This window comes from Trametes versicolor (genome assembly GCF_000271585.1).
Source record: "Trametes versicolor FP-101664 SS1 unplaced genomic scaffold TRAVEscaffold_10, whole genome shotgun sequence".
NCBI classification, from domain to species: domain Eukaryota; kingdom Fungi; phylum Basidiomycota; class Agaricomycetes; order Polyporales; family Polyporaceae; genus Trametes; species Trametes versicolor.
The window spans coordinates 849,577-863,870 of record NW_007360330.1 but is presented as its reverse complement, the minus strand read 5'-3'; the positions used below and the strand labels follow the sequence as shown (position 1 = coordinate 863,870).

Sequence of the window (14,294 nt, the reverse complement as noted above, 5' to 3'; positions counted from 1 at the left end):
ATCGGAAAGAGGCTGTACTCCCTTGGATCCCTCCACTCACCCAAATGCTCGTTCAGCCTGTATTTTCTGCATATGAGGGCGTCGCCAGCACCACAGGTAAGTAGGCTTGCAGTGATGTATGAAAATTACATACTGTGAGTCAGCAATAAAAGTGGTACTGTATCACTCTGCAAGTGGCCGCGCGGCCCTACCCAGGTTCGAAACATCTTGAGCTTGAGGTACCGGTTCACCCAGCCTTGGTATGCAACCCGGAGGAACGCCGACGACCACCGGATGAGTCAATAGCATGGTCAACATCTTTGGATTCGGAGATCCCACCTTGAGAGCTGGGAGCGCTGCGATCATGGAACCTGGATAGTCCCACTGTACTAAATGGATCAGACTGAGTCATCGTGCCGCTGCCGCCACGCTTCGTCCCTTATACACGTCTGTAGGTCCAGTTCTGATTTTCTCGTAGAGAGGTGAGCTTACGCGCTTTCACGTTTTCCAGGTTCATTGCCACATGCGGGCTTACACGACAAGTCGACATCTACTACCCAAAGCTGCAGTGCCATGCACGATCGATTCCTCTGATTCGGGAGGAACGATTGTCTTCCGCCTCCGTACGTGAGGCTGGTTTACGAGCCTACCTCTGATCTGCTAACTCCGATGTCGGGGACGTCTTCCGCAGCTCCTTTTCGTTCATGGGGTCGCAAACTCCAGTTTCTGGGGTGCCGGTAATGAAAGAGTGAAGTGTCTCTCCGGCTTGCTTCGTCATGTTTGCGTAGCTCCTGGCAGGATCGCGGCTTTGCAAGTCGTTCTGAATCAAACACCTGCCATCTGTGCGGACGCGCGTCGCGCGCAGTCGTAGTACGCGTCCACGTCTGGCATAGTATAAGAAGCCCGTTTCCAATTTCCGGACTACCCAACAACGCCTCCAGATACTTCGCTAACCACCAACATTCATCACTTCACAAAGATGGCCATCCCGACTACCCAGAAGACGCTTCTCGCCCGCGAGGAGAGCGCTCTCTATGTCGTCGCAGAGACCCCTGTGCCGACCCCTGGACCGAAGGATGTCCTCGTGCAAATACACGCATGCGCCCTCAACCCGGTCGACTGGGCCATCGTCTACCCGCCGTACTCCAAAATGCTCATCAAAGAGTGGCCGCACGTCCCGGGAACCGACGGTGCAGGCGTCGTTGTCGCGCTCGGCTCAGAAGTTTCGAACCTCAAGGAAGGCGACAAGGTGTACGTCCTCCCGCCAAGCCTTTCCTCTATATTGATGTTGCCGGTATACACATACTGACATGGATGTTTGCCACACAGTGTCTTCCAGGGAACCTGGACCTCCGTTGGGGCCACGTGCCAGCAATACGCTATTGTCCCTGCTGATCTCACTGCAATAGTACGTATACTCCTCCATGATCATCGGAGCCAACGTAACTAACGCGTCTCCTTCCAGATTCCAAACAACATCACGTTCGAAGAAGCAGCGACCCTTCCGCTCGCGCTCACCACCGACGTCCTGTCCCTCTACAACCAGTCCCCCGCTGAGGCGAACCTCTCCCTTCGCCTCAAGCCCGTCTGGACGCCCGAGGGCCAGACTGCATACGCTGGCACGCCCGCCTTCATCGTCGGCGGCGCCGCCTCGCTCGGCCAAATCGGTACGTCCCCTTCCCCCCATCCCCCACCCTCATCTTGCCCGCCCGCTGACCCGCACCTTCTATCCCGTAGCCATCCAACTCGCGCGCCTCGCCGGGCACACCCCCATCATCACCACCGCGTCCCCGCACAACGCCACGCTCCTCGAGTCCCTCGGCGCCACGCACGTGCTCGACCGCGCCCTCCCCAACGACGCCCTCCTCGCCTCCCTCCCCGCCATCCTGGGCGGCAAGCCGCTCGAGTTCGTGTTCGCTGCGGTCGCGGCCCCCGATGCGCTGCGTCTCGCGCGCGATGCGCTGGCGCCCGGGGGTGCGCTGGCGACGGTGCTGCCGGCGCCGCAGCGCATTCCGGAGGACGTGGCGAACCCGGGAGAAGGGAAGCGCGTAGGGTATGTGTTTGGGAGCGCGCGGTTGCCGTATACGCATGAAACGGGCGTGGATCTGTTTAAGCACCTGTCGGGGTGGCTGGAGAAGGGCCTGCTGAAGGTATGTACATCGGATTCGAAGTTGGGGATATTACGGGAGAACTGACATGTTGTGCTTTTAGCCGAATCCAGTCGAAGTGCTGCCGAACGGACTCGCTGGGATCAACGAGGGGCTGGCGCGGATGAAGGCGAACAAGGTGTCCGGCACGAAGCTGGTCGCGCGTCCGCAGGAGACCGTTTAAGGGAGTTGTTGGTTCATCCGGGACCTCGATTTGCGACTTGACTGTTCGGTGAAGTGTACGATGTATCCAGATGCCTATAAGAATGCATGGCAGCGCTGAGTTCTAAGATGGGACATTCGTATGTGAAACGCAAACGCTGGAGCCGTAGTCACTCGCTCTAGCGATGGGATTGCCGTCGCAGTGAGTCTCCATAGCGCACATGTTACAGCTTTGTTAAAACTAATGTATCAGGCCTAGAACTCTAGGTCTACGTGGGGAGCCGGTGTCCCCTGCCAGATTGAACTCCATCGTCCCCACTTATGTGCTACCTCCGCCATTGACCCCGCTCCTCTCGGACATCCTGCGTGCTCTCTGGTTCGTAGTACCATAGAAAGCCGGTTTTTCGGAGATGCTGAGGTGTCTTGTTTACTTCAAAATTGCTCCCGCGATGGCAGCTTCTCCGCGTAGCAATAGCTGCTATCTGCGCGGGGCCCATAGCTCGCAACATAAAAGGGGTGCCTCTCCAGCAACGTCGTCAGACACCTCGCAAACCCTACAGTAACACTGGCACCCTCTACAGATATGTCTATCCCAACCACGCAGAAATCGCTCGTCTTGCGCAAGGAGAGCACTCCGTACGCTGTCGAGGAGATGCCCGTCCCGCGCCCGGGGCCGAAGGACGTCCTCGTGCAGATTGTCGCATGCGCTTTGAACCCGGTCGACTACGCGGTCGTCGACCCGCCGTTTTCCAGGTTTCTCGTGCAAGAGTGGCCCCACGTCCCCGGATATGACGGCGCAGGTGTTGTTGTCGAGCTCGGCACGGAGGTTACGAGCCTCAAGAAAGGCGACAAAATGTACGTCCGGCCAGCATACACCATGATAATTTCTGCACGCATTCACTGACGGATTTTTCCGACAGCGTCTTCCAAGGCAGTGGCGGTACCCCGGGGGCGACGTGCCAGCAGTACGCCATTGTCCCGGCCGATCTCACCGCCATGGTGCGCTCAGACCGTCGCTGGTAGTGCAGCTTGGATATAACTAATTGCCTCAAACTCCTTTCAGATTCCCGACAACGTCACCTTCGACCAGGCGGCGACCCTCCCGCTCGCACTCGTCTCCGACGTCATGGCGCTCTACAATCATTCTCCTGCTGCCGAGAATCTCTCACTCCGTCTGAAGCCCGTCTGGGAGGCAGAGGGCGCGACCGCCTATGCTGGCACGCCCGCCTTAATTGTTGCCGGCTCCACCTCGCTGGGACAATTCGGTACACCTCATTCTGTTCTCCAGTCTCCTTCCAACCGCTCACCGACGCGTCCACTGCAGCCATACAGCTTGCGCGGCTCGCAGGACACAGTCCGATCATCGCGACCGCATCCCTTCACAACGCGCCGCTCCTGAAGTCTCTCGGGGCGACGCACGTCCTCGACCGGTCCCGCACGAAGGAGTCCATCCTCGCCGAACTCCCTGCCCTCCTGGACGGGAAACCTCTCGAGTTCGTGTTCGTCGCCCTGATCGACGCGGACTCTCTGCGCCTCGGACGCGACGCCCTTGCGCCTGGAGGCGCGCTCGCCACAGTGGCGGCCAACCCGACGCAGATTCCGGAGGACGTCGCAAACGCCGGGGATGGCAAGCGCATTGGCTACTCGTTTGGGAGCGCGCGGCTGCCGTGCAACCGGGAGACGGGCCTCGCGCTGTTCAAGCAGATCGCGGGATGGTTGGAGAAGGGGAAAATTCAGGTACGGCGTCCACTGCACTATAGCTCTGGGTATGGAGTAGCTGATCCATTTTGCACGTAGCCGAACCCGGTCGAGGTGCTGCCGAACGGGCTGGCTGGCGTCACTGAGGGTCTCGCGCGGCTCAAGGCGAAGAAGGTATCTGGTAAGAAGTTGGTCGTGCACCCGCAAGAGACTGCGTGAAGGAAGCATGGCTTCGTAAGTTCGAGGTGTACGACTACTTATGTCGATGGTTTGTATGACTCTATGACTCGAATTGGAGGACTAGCGATCATCTAGCGAGCAGCGAACGTGTACGATCGTTTTTCAAACATGATTTGGATGCCCCCTGAGGTTCAACCTACAGTATGGACAGAGATATCATGTATCAACCTCACGACACCTGCGTCGCGGGCTCTCAGAGATTTCTCCCATGCGCGAGCGCCCACTTCCTTTCCTGCTGCCGCACAATCACGAGCCTCCGGTGATACCACTCCACCTGTCCCCGCAGGTCCGCGTAACACTGGACGGCCTCTAGCTGCGGAAACGTCGCGCACAGAAAAGCGGCAAAACGGAGGGGATCGCGGGGGACCGAGCCTACCGCAAAGAGCTGCTTGAGTGAGGCCGACGCGTGGAGCTCGCAGGCGCGAGGTGCAGAAGGCAGGCGCGTAGCGAGTTCGGGGACCACGCGCATGTCTAGCGCGAGCGCGAGCACCATGATCCTGGGGCAGCGACGTACGAACGCAGTGAGGCCCACGAGGGTTGCCCTTGGAAAGCCGGGATTATCGGATATGGGTGTTCCTGGCCACATTTCGACATCGGACGGGCCGTATAGTTCATTGTCAGGGGATGTGTCTTGGACCACGAACTTGACTTGTTCGATGGCGGGCCAAGCACGTGCCATGTCGTCGAGCGTTCGGTCGTCCACAACAACTCGGCATCGACCTTGGAAATTTGATGCGCCGGAGCCCACTCAAACTAGGGACGAGCAAGGGCGCGATCCGCCGCGGGTGGCAGACCACGCGCTCCATATTTGAGAGGTTACGGCCGGTGGTGATAATGAGTTCGCGCAGCGAATGGGCACAAGGCAGGTCGCCGATTGATGCGCAGAGTCCCTCGAGCTGGAGGGCGGGTACCACAGCGCGTTCGTCAGTGATCCAGAGTGTTTGGAGCGACGTCGGCGTCGCTACGCGTAAGAATGCAGAACACCAGTCGAAGTCGGTATAATATAGGTCGAGTTTGGTGAGGCCAGGGAACAGCTCTTTGCTGTGCCTCTCGTGGGGTAACGCGTCCCAGGCATACTTCTGGGAGTCAACGTGCAGCCGTATGTCCCGTAGACTCGGCAGGGATCCTAGAGCCAAAAGCGCCTCCGGATCGACGTGGATGGAGTGTCCGCTGAAGTACACTAGGCGGCGGAACTCGCCAATGCCGGAACCCGACAAACATGAAGACTTTGTCCCAGGGAGATGCCAGAGTCGGTGGGCTTGGAGCGTCAGACGTTCGAGGAGCGGCGCTGCCAAAGCTAACTGCTTGACGAGCTCGGCGGGACGGTGTTCGGGGTACACTGCCCTGATCTCTGGAACTCGCAGGTCAACCTCCCTGAGCTCTGGTCCAAAAAGCAGGGGCGAGGCCTCGAAAGAGTCGACTTCGACGTGATTCCTCTCCGCGCGAAATTTCTCCTCGGAATGGAAGAGGGATCGTATAGATGGAAGTAAGGGTTTCGGCCCATGAAGGAGGAGCGCGTCCCAGATATCAAAGCCGAGCATGCAATTTTGAGTGCTACCAAGTGGGCAAGTATCCTGGTCATATCCGATCTTTTTGATGCGGATAGAGTATATTGTGAAGCGAGAGAAATCTGAAGGAACTGGGTCTCGAAGGAATTGCTGCAAAAGGTTATGATAATCAGCGAAGTCCTGTACAAATCTTGAGTGCCATGGTGAGACACGTACCGCCTGCTGCTTCATGGCCCCTCCCCACATATCCCTCACCGTCACGGAAAGGAAAGTCCACAGGTCGCTCGGTAACGTATACAGCAAGGGCCACGGGGATGGCAGTGTGTGCCAAAGCACGTCCAGCGCAGCTTCACTGATATAGCGACATGACACAGCCAAGGACACCAACGCACGAGGATCTGCAATAGTGCGACGGTTGGGGCGGGTGAGAATACTACGACATATACGCTTGATTATCTCCTGGGGTAATGCAGAGAGCGCAGGTCTCGGAGACAGTACTAGGGGCATACGTCGCATGAAGTTTCGTTCAACCCCGGGCGGGCGCTGCACGCATAAAGTGGCCGACGCAGAAGCGGTGCTGCGTCTGATTGGCTGCGACCCAGTAGCCTCGCCCTAGCGAATCAGAAGTGTCGCTTTCGACCGATAAGTAGTACTTACTTAACTGTGGCGGAGCGCGCGTCGCGCTGCTACTGCATATTATTATCACGCCATTCTCCTGATCGTTGAGCCAGTGCTGCTGATTATTTATTCGCTCAATTCAGCACCTTTGCGGGACTACATCTACTCTATTATAGGCTGTGGCTGTGAATGAAACTTCAGGAGGACTCACGTTGGCGCTAAACTACTTCGTGATCGAGCGCTTCCTGAGCCTGAGTGAGTGACTCGGTGAACTTTTGCTGCATCTGTGCTTGCAATTTCTTGTCTCCGACCTGTATGATTACTTGTGCATGCTCTCGCTTTCTGAGGCTCTACGGTGTCGTCTATCAATCTACGCCACTGGCAGAGGGCGCCATGCGGTTACGTACGGTACTCATTTCGTTATCTAATCCGCGCGCCGTGCCGAGCTCCGATCGCGGTCCCGGAGGAACTCGACCGTCTCGGGCGTCGAGCGAGCGCTGGGTCTGGTAAGGAAACCTTTGCTTTTACCGTCACTCGGACTGACTCCTGGGCGACGCGGCTCCGGTCAACCTCGGCCTGGTTATCTTCTTGGTTATCTTGGGTGGTGGTCTGGTTGTGCTCTCTACATCCCCTCTGCTTCACGCGCCATGCCCGAATACCAGCTGCACGTCGCCATCGCGCTCACTACTGGACTCGTGACAAGTCTTGGTCTATTCGCCCTCGCAGGCCCCGAGGAAAAGAAAAATGCGCTCCCGACGTTCGTGGAGGGCGACGAGGCGCTCGAACGCGACCCGTACGACGTCGCCACCGCCGAAGACTTCGTGGACGGCGTTCCCATAGACGAACAGCGGTTCTGGTCCAAGGTATGTGGCCAGCGTCCATCTAGAACCAATTCTCGAGTAATGTGCGCGTATGGGCACGTTGCTGGAGCGTAACCTGCAGTTCCCTTAACCATCGGGGGGATTGTCGCGTTACGCCACATTTCAAGACCTTTTGGAGTTCCCCGAGTACGGCGAAGCGCACGTTCAGTCTAATATAGCATACAGCCGATGAATAGGTCGGGGGGTATCTCATGTTTGCGGTCGCAGCGTGGAGGGAGTGCCCCCTTGAGGTTGCGTTGAGCGTTGGACGCGCTGACGGGGTGCTCCTACCCTTGGGTTTTCGCTTCTCAGCGCTTCGCAATGGAGAGACTACCCGATACTGTCTAATTCAATTGTCCATAACGCGTCTTTCTGGGGAGTCATTTCGGTCAGCCTGAGTTGGGCAGAGGGCATAGACCGTCGAATAGAGCTTTTGGGGAGGAAGACCGGGCTTTTCCGTTATATGCAGCGCTCTAGCTGGGAATCGTCACATGTACAGGAATTCTGTCTGTGAGAACTGTGACTGCGGCAGCTTCGTGCACGTTGGATTGAAAGTTCGCCAACCCTACGTTCAGTCGAACTGCAGGATACGACTTGCATGGTCCTATTTTTCTTTCACGCCTGCGAATCGAGTTTCGATCCTCGCCATTTCGCAGTGGTACTCACGTCGTTTTATCCTTAGATGCGCCTGTGGAAACTCGGGATGTCTGTCTTGCTAGGTGCCGTTCTCGCCATACAAGCCGTCGGCCTGGGCTGGTCTATCGCAGAGGACGACCGTCAAAACATCGCGGTCTACACTCTGCAAATCGCCTATGCGCTGTACACGCTCATTCTCTCAGTTCGCGCCGTCAACCAGACACACTCGAAGCACGCGCATTCGATAATCCATCTGTCTGCGCTCAACTTCTTCGCGACGGTGCTGCTCGGTATCACGGCGATCCTACCAGCAAAACCGCTACCTGTGATCTCTGTAACCTCCGAGTCTACCGCTCCTTGGGCGCTCTGGTATGCTGTGTCTGCGCTGTACGCTGTCTGCACGGCGATTGCTGCGACGACCCCACGCGGCCCGCCGCTCCACTTCCCGTCGTCGAAGATCTACTCGGACAAGACGCTCATGCAAATCACCTCGACGTACGAAGACAACGTCTGCGGGATAACGAGTAACTATCCAATATCACAGTTCTCAAACCGCTATTGACAGTGTTATCCTAGACGCGTCCGTCTTAGACTATCTGCTATTCTCGTATACCACAAAGGTCGTGATGCTCGGAAACACGGCCGAAAGCCTCGAGATCGGCGACCTGCCGATCGTGCCTGCGGACATGCGCGCCACCACGATTTACACGTCTATGCGCGCAGCGATGCGCCGGTGGAAGCTCAAGGTTTGGTCGTGGACGCCGCGGCCTGGCTCCGGCATCGAGTTGGGATACCGCTTGCTGCGGGTGAATGCAGCCACCATGACGATCGTGATTTCTCTAGCTGCGGTCTGCGCTGTGCTCTTCTACGTTCCGGCGTACTTCCTGAAGCGTGTGGTGCAGTACTTGGAGGTGGACAGCACGCGTGACTTCAGAGGCTGGGGCTTCGTGTTCTGCGCAGCCCTGTTTGCCAGCCATGCCTCGTCCCAAATCCGTATGTTTTCGTGTCTTTTGCTGAACATAATCCGTGAGTGCTAACGGGATGCGCGCAGTGACGGGTCAGCTCTGGTCTCTGTCGACCACGACGCTCCAAGTGCGCCTGCGCATCCAGCTCAACTCTATCCTCTTTGCGAAGACCCTCGTGCGCAAGGACGTCGCCTCCTCCACCGGGTCCGCGCCCGGCACCGACGCCGCGCCCGCGACCACGCCCGCGACACCCGAGGGCGACAAGAAAGCAGACAAGAAGGACGACGAGGACAGCTTCTCGAGCAAGGCGCAGATCATGACGCTCATGACGACGGATGTCGACCGCGTCTCCGAGTTCGCGTGGCACCTGTTCACCATTGTCGACGCGCCGATTGAGATCGTGATCGGGTCGATGTTCTTGTACAGCCTACTGGGCGTGTCGTGCTTCTTCGGGCTCGCGGTGACGTGTCTGTTCCTGCCGATGAACCACTTCGCGGGCAAGGTCGTTGTGGGCGCGCAGGATAACTTGATGAAGGCGCGGGATGAGCGTGTCGCGCTTATGAATGAGATTTTGGGCGGTATCCGGATGCTCAAGGTGCGTTTAAATTCTCAATATGTTCAAGTAGGTGATGCTTGACAGTGGCGGTAGTTCATGGCTTGGGAGCGCAGCTTCGAGGCTCGTGTTCTCAAGGTGCGCGAGCGCGAGCTCAAATACCAGAAGCTTAACTACATTATCGAAGTCCTTTGGAACGCGATCTGGTTTGTGAAATGTCTCAATGGTGGCCTTGCATATAGCTAACACTGAACTGCACAGGAATGGCTCGCCCATCTTGGTCACACTAGTGTCGTTCTGGCACTTCACGGTCGTCCGAGGACAGCTCCTGACCCCCTCTGTCGCCTTCACTTCGATCAGTGGTAGGTATCTTGTGCTTCCCCGTCAATGTTTAGCTCCGCTCACATTATCTTAGTCTTCAACGAGATGAAGTTCGCGCTGAACGCGCTCCCCGAAACCCTGATCAACATGCTCCAATGCGCCGTCTCCCTCCGCCGCATCGAGAAATACCTGCACGGCGCCGAAGTCGCGCCCGTGCCCCCGCTTGCGACGCAGGACCCCCGCATCGCGCTCCAGTCCGCCACGGTCACCTGGCCACAGGACCGCACGCGCGGCGCGTCCTCCGCGCCCTCCGCCGCCTCCACGCCCCGGCACAAATTCATCCTCGTCGACCTCACGCTCGACTTCCCGCTTGGGGAGCTCTCGCTCATCTGCGGGAAGCTCGGCAGCGGCAAGTCGTTGCTGCTGCTCGCGCTCCTTGGGGAGGCGGATTTGCTGTCGGGCCAGATGATCTGCCCGCGCTCGCCCCCGGACACGATCGCGAAATTTGCTGGGGTAGTTGTGCCGCAGGAGGAGTGGATCGTCTCGGGCGTGTGTGCGTACGTTCCGCAGTCTGCGTGGCTGCGCAATGCGTCGATCAAAGGTAAGTTGTTTGTGGAAAGCATTGGGAAGTGGGTGAAACTGACTCTCGGGACTTAGAAAACATCCTGTTTGACCTCCCATACGTGGAGGAGCGGTACATTAAAGTGCTCGAAGCGTGCGCGCTGCTGAGCGACCTGGAAATTCTGGAGGATGGTGACGAATCCGAGATTGGAGAGCGTGGAGTAAGTGCATACGAAGTACTTCAGGGGGCCTTGTCTAACGTACCTCTATCCAGGTTAACCTTTCCGGCGGTCAGAAAGCGCGAGGTATGCTTCCGCCATCCCCATGCCGCCTGCGCATATCATTGACCCTGTTTCTGCAGTTTCCCTTGCTCGCGCTGTATACTCGCGTGCTTCGGTGCTCTTCTTGGATGACGTGCTATCTGCCGGTAAGCAGTGATGGGGTGTTTTTGCGCTCCACGATACTAACTTAAGTCTAAGTTGATGCCCACACCGCACACCACCTTTACCATGAGTGCCTAAAGGGTGACCTCATGCGTGGTCGTACTCTCATTTTGGTCTCCCATCATGTCCAACTGTGCGCAGCGGGAGCCCAGTACATCGTCGCCCTGGACAACGGCCGTGTGCAGTATTCGGGCGACTACGACAGCTTCCGTAGCTCCGGCGTTCTCAACACGCTCGTGCAATCCGGCGCGGCCGACCCTGCCGACGAGAAGGAGGAGACTGCCTTGGAGAAAGTGGAAGAGATTATCGAGGCCGGCGAGAGCAGCTCTGTGCCCGCGTCGTCAGAGACGAGCTCGACCGTGGCGGCTACTACCCCTGCAGAGCTGGAGCCAAAGCCCGAAAAGAAGAAAGCCCCGCGGAAGCTTGTGGAAGAGGAAAAGCGTGCTGTCGGGCGCATCAGTAAGGATATCTGGACGACGTACCTCAAGTCCTGCGGTGGTGTCCCGTATTGGGCTACCTTCATTGCAGCTCTAGCTCTCGCTGCGCTCAGTCCTGTGTTGGAAAATGGCTGGCTACGCATTTGGTCTAGCTCTTACCAAGATACCACTCACCCGCGCCCTGCTTCGTTTTACATTGGGGTGTACGCTGCTGTAAGTCGCCACTCTCTGACATATAGACGTCGCGCTGATAATCTCGCCAGATCACGGGAATTGGCAAGTTGGCCGGGTGTTTTGGCGCAAGGCGAAACTCTCACTAATCTGGACATTTGTAGGCTTGGTGCTCTCGACGCTCCGGTGGTTCGTCCTATGTAAGTCGTCCCACTGTTAGAGCTCGAGCGCATCGCTTACACAACCGTTGTAGACCATGGGGGTATCCACGCCTCGATTGCACTCTACCAAAGTAAGCACAGTCCTCGCATTGGGGTATTAACAAGGCTAAGATTATATACAGGATTATTGGAGGGTGTGCTGTTCGCTAACATCCGCTTCCACGATACTGTATCCCGAGGGCGTCTGTTGAACCGCTTCGGGAAAGACTTTGAAGGTACGCCAACTATACCTCTATGCCCTAATAAGGCATTAACCACGTCTATTCTCCCAGGGATCGACAGCAGCCTCCCTGACAACTTCGGACGCAGTGTCTTCTACGCAGTCTCGGTCCTGACTACCTTTGTCACGGTATCCGTAGTCGGCGGCCCCCTGTTCATCCTCGCGGCGATCATCTTCGGGTTCCTCTACTATAGCAGTAAGTGTTCCGATCCCTCCCGACGAGTCATGCCTCACCCCATCATCCCACAGTTGGCAAGGTACGTTGCGTCATGGGTTACGCACGGTCCCGATCGCTCACGCATGCATTCCCCGAAGGTCTACGGGCAAACGTCCCGCGACATGCGCAGATTAGGTACGCAATCTCCTACAGCTCTCCGAATCTGCCCACGATCCCGGTTCCGCTCGCAGACTCCGTCACTCGGTCCCCGCTGTACTCGATCTATGGTGAAACGATCGCGGGTGTCACCGTCCTTCGCGCCTTCGGTGCCTCGTCGAAATTCCTTCGCGACATGCTCCGCTGCGCAGATACTGTGAGCCTTCTCCCGTCCCAGATCCACCGATTTGATGACCGTAACACTTTTCCCTATAGAACTCGAACCCGTATTACTGGATGTGGGGAGGTGAGTGTCGGCTCCGAGCAGTCCTATGAACGCCGGAGCTAACGGCCATCGCTCAGTGAACCGCTGGCTCTCCGCCCGATTTAATCTGTTGTCGAGCGCGGTCATTGGCATTACCGCCTTTGTCGCCGTACTTTCCCCTAGCATCGACGCCGCCATGGCCGGGTTCGCTCTGGCGTTCGCAACCTCGCTCCTTGGTGATGTGAGTGGTATTTATGACTCGCGTGGGTGCGGCCTGGGCTGACCGGACTGCGTATCTAGCTTCTCTTCCTAGTACGTCTTGCGTAAATTGTGCGCATTGGACGCCCAGTAACGGGGTGCTTCTCTAGGTCCGCCGCTTCGTCGGTCTGGAACAGTCCATGGTGAGAACGCCCCCTTCGACGTCGTCGTCGGCGCCCTCACGCGCGTCCGTTTAGGTTGCCGTGGAACGTGTCAAGGAATTCTCAGAACTCCCCCGGGAGCCCCCTGAGTTCATCGAGCCTCGGCCGTCTGCGTCCTGGCCTACGAGTGGTGCGATCACTTGCGAGAACCTGGTGATTCGCTATGCGGTGCGTCTTCCTCGGACTACCTTCTGGAATTGCGACCCTGACCTGTGCACGTAACGCAGCCCGATCTGCCAAACGTGCTGCACAATCTCAACTTTGAGATTCGTCCGGGTGAGAAGGTGGGCGTTCTCGGTCGCACAGGGTCTGGCAAGAGTACCCTGGCGCTGTCGTTCTTCCGCTTCGTGGAACCCACGGAGGGCCGCATCCTCGTCGACGGCCTGGACATTTCGAAGATCGGCCTGACCGATTTGCGGAGCAAGCTCACCATCATCCCTCGTAAGTCCGGACCCGCAACTCTGGGTCTGCAGTCCTGACCAGCCGCCACAGAGGACCCTACGATCCTGAGCGGGACGCTCCGGTCGACACTGGACGTATTTGGGGAATATCAGGATGCCGAGATTGTACGTTCCCGATAATCAAGGGTGTATGTCGTTACTAACAGGCACGCGCAGTACGAGGCCCTCCGTCGGGTGCACCTCATCCCCGCGGGAGACGCGTCGGAGGAGAGTGAGAGTGTGAATGCAAACGTCTTCCGGAACTTGGACTCCCCCGTCTCGGAGGCGGGCGAAAACTTCTCCACAGGGTGAGATCTTCCTGCTCCGATGGGCGTTCCGCGCGATCGTCACCCGCTCACCTGTCGTTGCCTGGAAGCGAGAAGCAGCTGCTCTGTATGGCGCGCGCGATCTTGAAACGCTCGAGGGTGCTTCTGATGGACGAGGTACGTGCCCGATCCTGTGTGGCTCTCGCAAGCAGTTGAGCTAATTACCCCCGTGTGTCAGGCGACTGCGAGGTATTTGTTCTCATGACGTCCGGGATGGCGTCGCGCGGCATGCTGACCACGTCCACAGCGTCGACTATGCCACCGATGAGCTTATCGGGAAGACGATTCGACAGTGCGTCCGCTCGCTTTCAGTATATCTCACGCGGAATCTCTGACCTCGGGCTCCGCGTTTATTCAGTGAGTTCGCGGACAGCACGATCCTGACGATCGCGCATCGTCTGCGCACGGTCATAGATTACGACAGGGTGAGTGGTTTTCTCCCGATTGCGTCTGGAAAGATGTTTTCATCTCAGCCGTCGGGTTCCCGATACAGGTCATGCTCCTGGACCAGGGTCGGATTGCGGAGTTCGACAAGCCGGCTACTCTGCTCGCGGACCCGCAGTCGAAGTTCCACGCGCTTTGTCAAGCGACCGGAAAGCAGGAGTTTGCGACGTTGAAGCGTATGGCCGGTGTCTAGATGACAGTATGTAGCTAGAGATGGAGAGCTGGCTGATGTATTCTTGGTTGATGCTGAGCGAGATGTGATGATCCCAATTGGATGTGTTGGGCATGGAGCAGAGGTGTCTCAGTGATGAGTGAGATGGCGTCAAACAAGTCGTGTGCCAATATTG

The 14,294-nt window shown here is 57.6% G+C and overlaps 3 protein-coding genes across 3 annotated transcripts; 2 read left to right on the top strand and 1 right to left on the bottom strand.

Annotated features, from left to right (window-relative positions):
• Window positions 1-935: 935 nt before the first annotated feature.
• TRAVEDRAFT_172513 (GroES-like protein) lies at window positions 936-4,205 on the top strand (the record flags this gene model as incomplete). Its single annotated transcript, XM_008044038.1, has 5 exons — window positions 936-1,230; window positions 1,309-1,387; window positions 1,445-1,646; window positions 1,717-2,129; window positions 4,086-4,205. Exons 1-5 carry the CDS (start codon window positions 959-961, stop codon window positions 4,203-4,205), a joined length of 1,086 nt encoding a protein of 361 aa, XP_008042229.1. The 5' UTR covers window positions 936-958.
• A 214-nt stretch (window positions 4,206-4,419) lies between these two features.
• TRAVEDRAFT_50997 (uncharacterized protein) lies at window positions 4,420-5,965 on the bottom strand (the record flags this gene model as incomplete). Its single annotated transcript, XM_008043762.1, has 3 exons — window positions 4,420-4,723; window positions 4,947-5,884; window positions 5,951-5,965. 3 exons carry the CDS (start codon window positions 5,963-5,965, stop codon window positions 4,420-4,422), a joined length of 1,257 nt encoding a protein of 418 aa, XP_008041953.1.
• Window positions 5,966-6,906: 941 nt separating this feature from the next.
• On the top strand, window positions 6,907-14,230 carry TRAVEDRAFT_172511 (multidrug resistance-associated ABC transporter). The gene is made up of 32 exons (XM_008044037.1): window positions 6,907-7,215; window positions 7,895-8,372; window positions 8,425-8,841; window positions 8,900-9,408; window positions 9,463-9,572; window positions 9,628-9,728; window positions 9,782-10,288; window positions 10,345-10,469; window positions 10,523-10,553; window positions 10,610-10,675; window positions 10,728-11,341; window positions 11,392-11,404; window positions 11,464-11,499; window positions 11,553-11,591; window positions 11,643-11,735; window positions 11,793-11,936; window positions 11,990-11,997; window positions 12,056-12,092; window positions 12,149-12,270; window positions 12,330-12,360; window positions 12,417-12,559; window positions 12,619-12,630; window positions 12,687-12,719; window positions 12,774-12,905; window positions 12,965-13,178; window positions 13,230-13,303; window positions 13,355-13,485; window positions 13,554-13,620; window positions 13,682-13,692; window positions 13,751-13,795; window positions 13,862-13,928; window positions 13,997-14,230. The coding sequence occupies exons 1-32, from the start codon at window positions 7,000-7,002 to the stop codon at window positions 14,138-14,140; spliced, it is 4,770 nt and encodes a 1,589-aa protein (XP_008042228.1). The 5' UTR covers window positions 6,907-6,999; the 3' UTR covers window positions 14,141-14,230.
• Window positions 14,231-14,294: the final 64 nt, after the last annotated feature.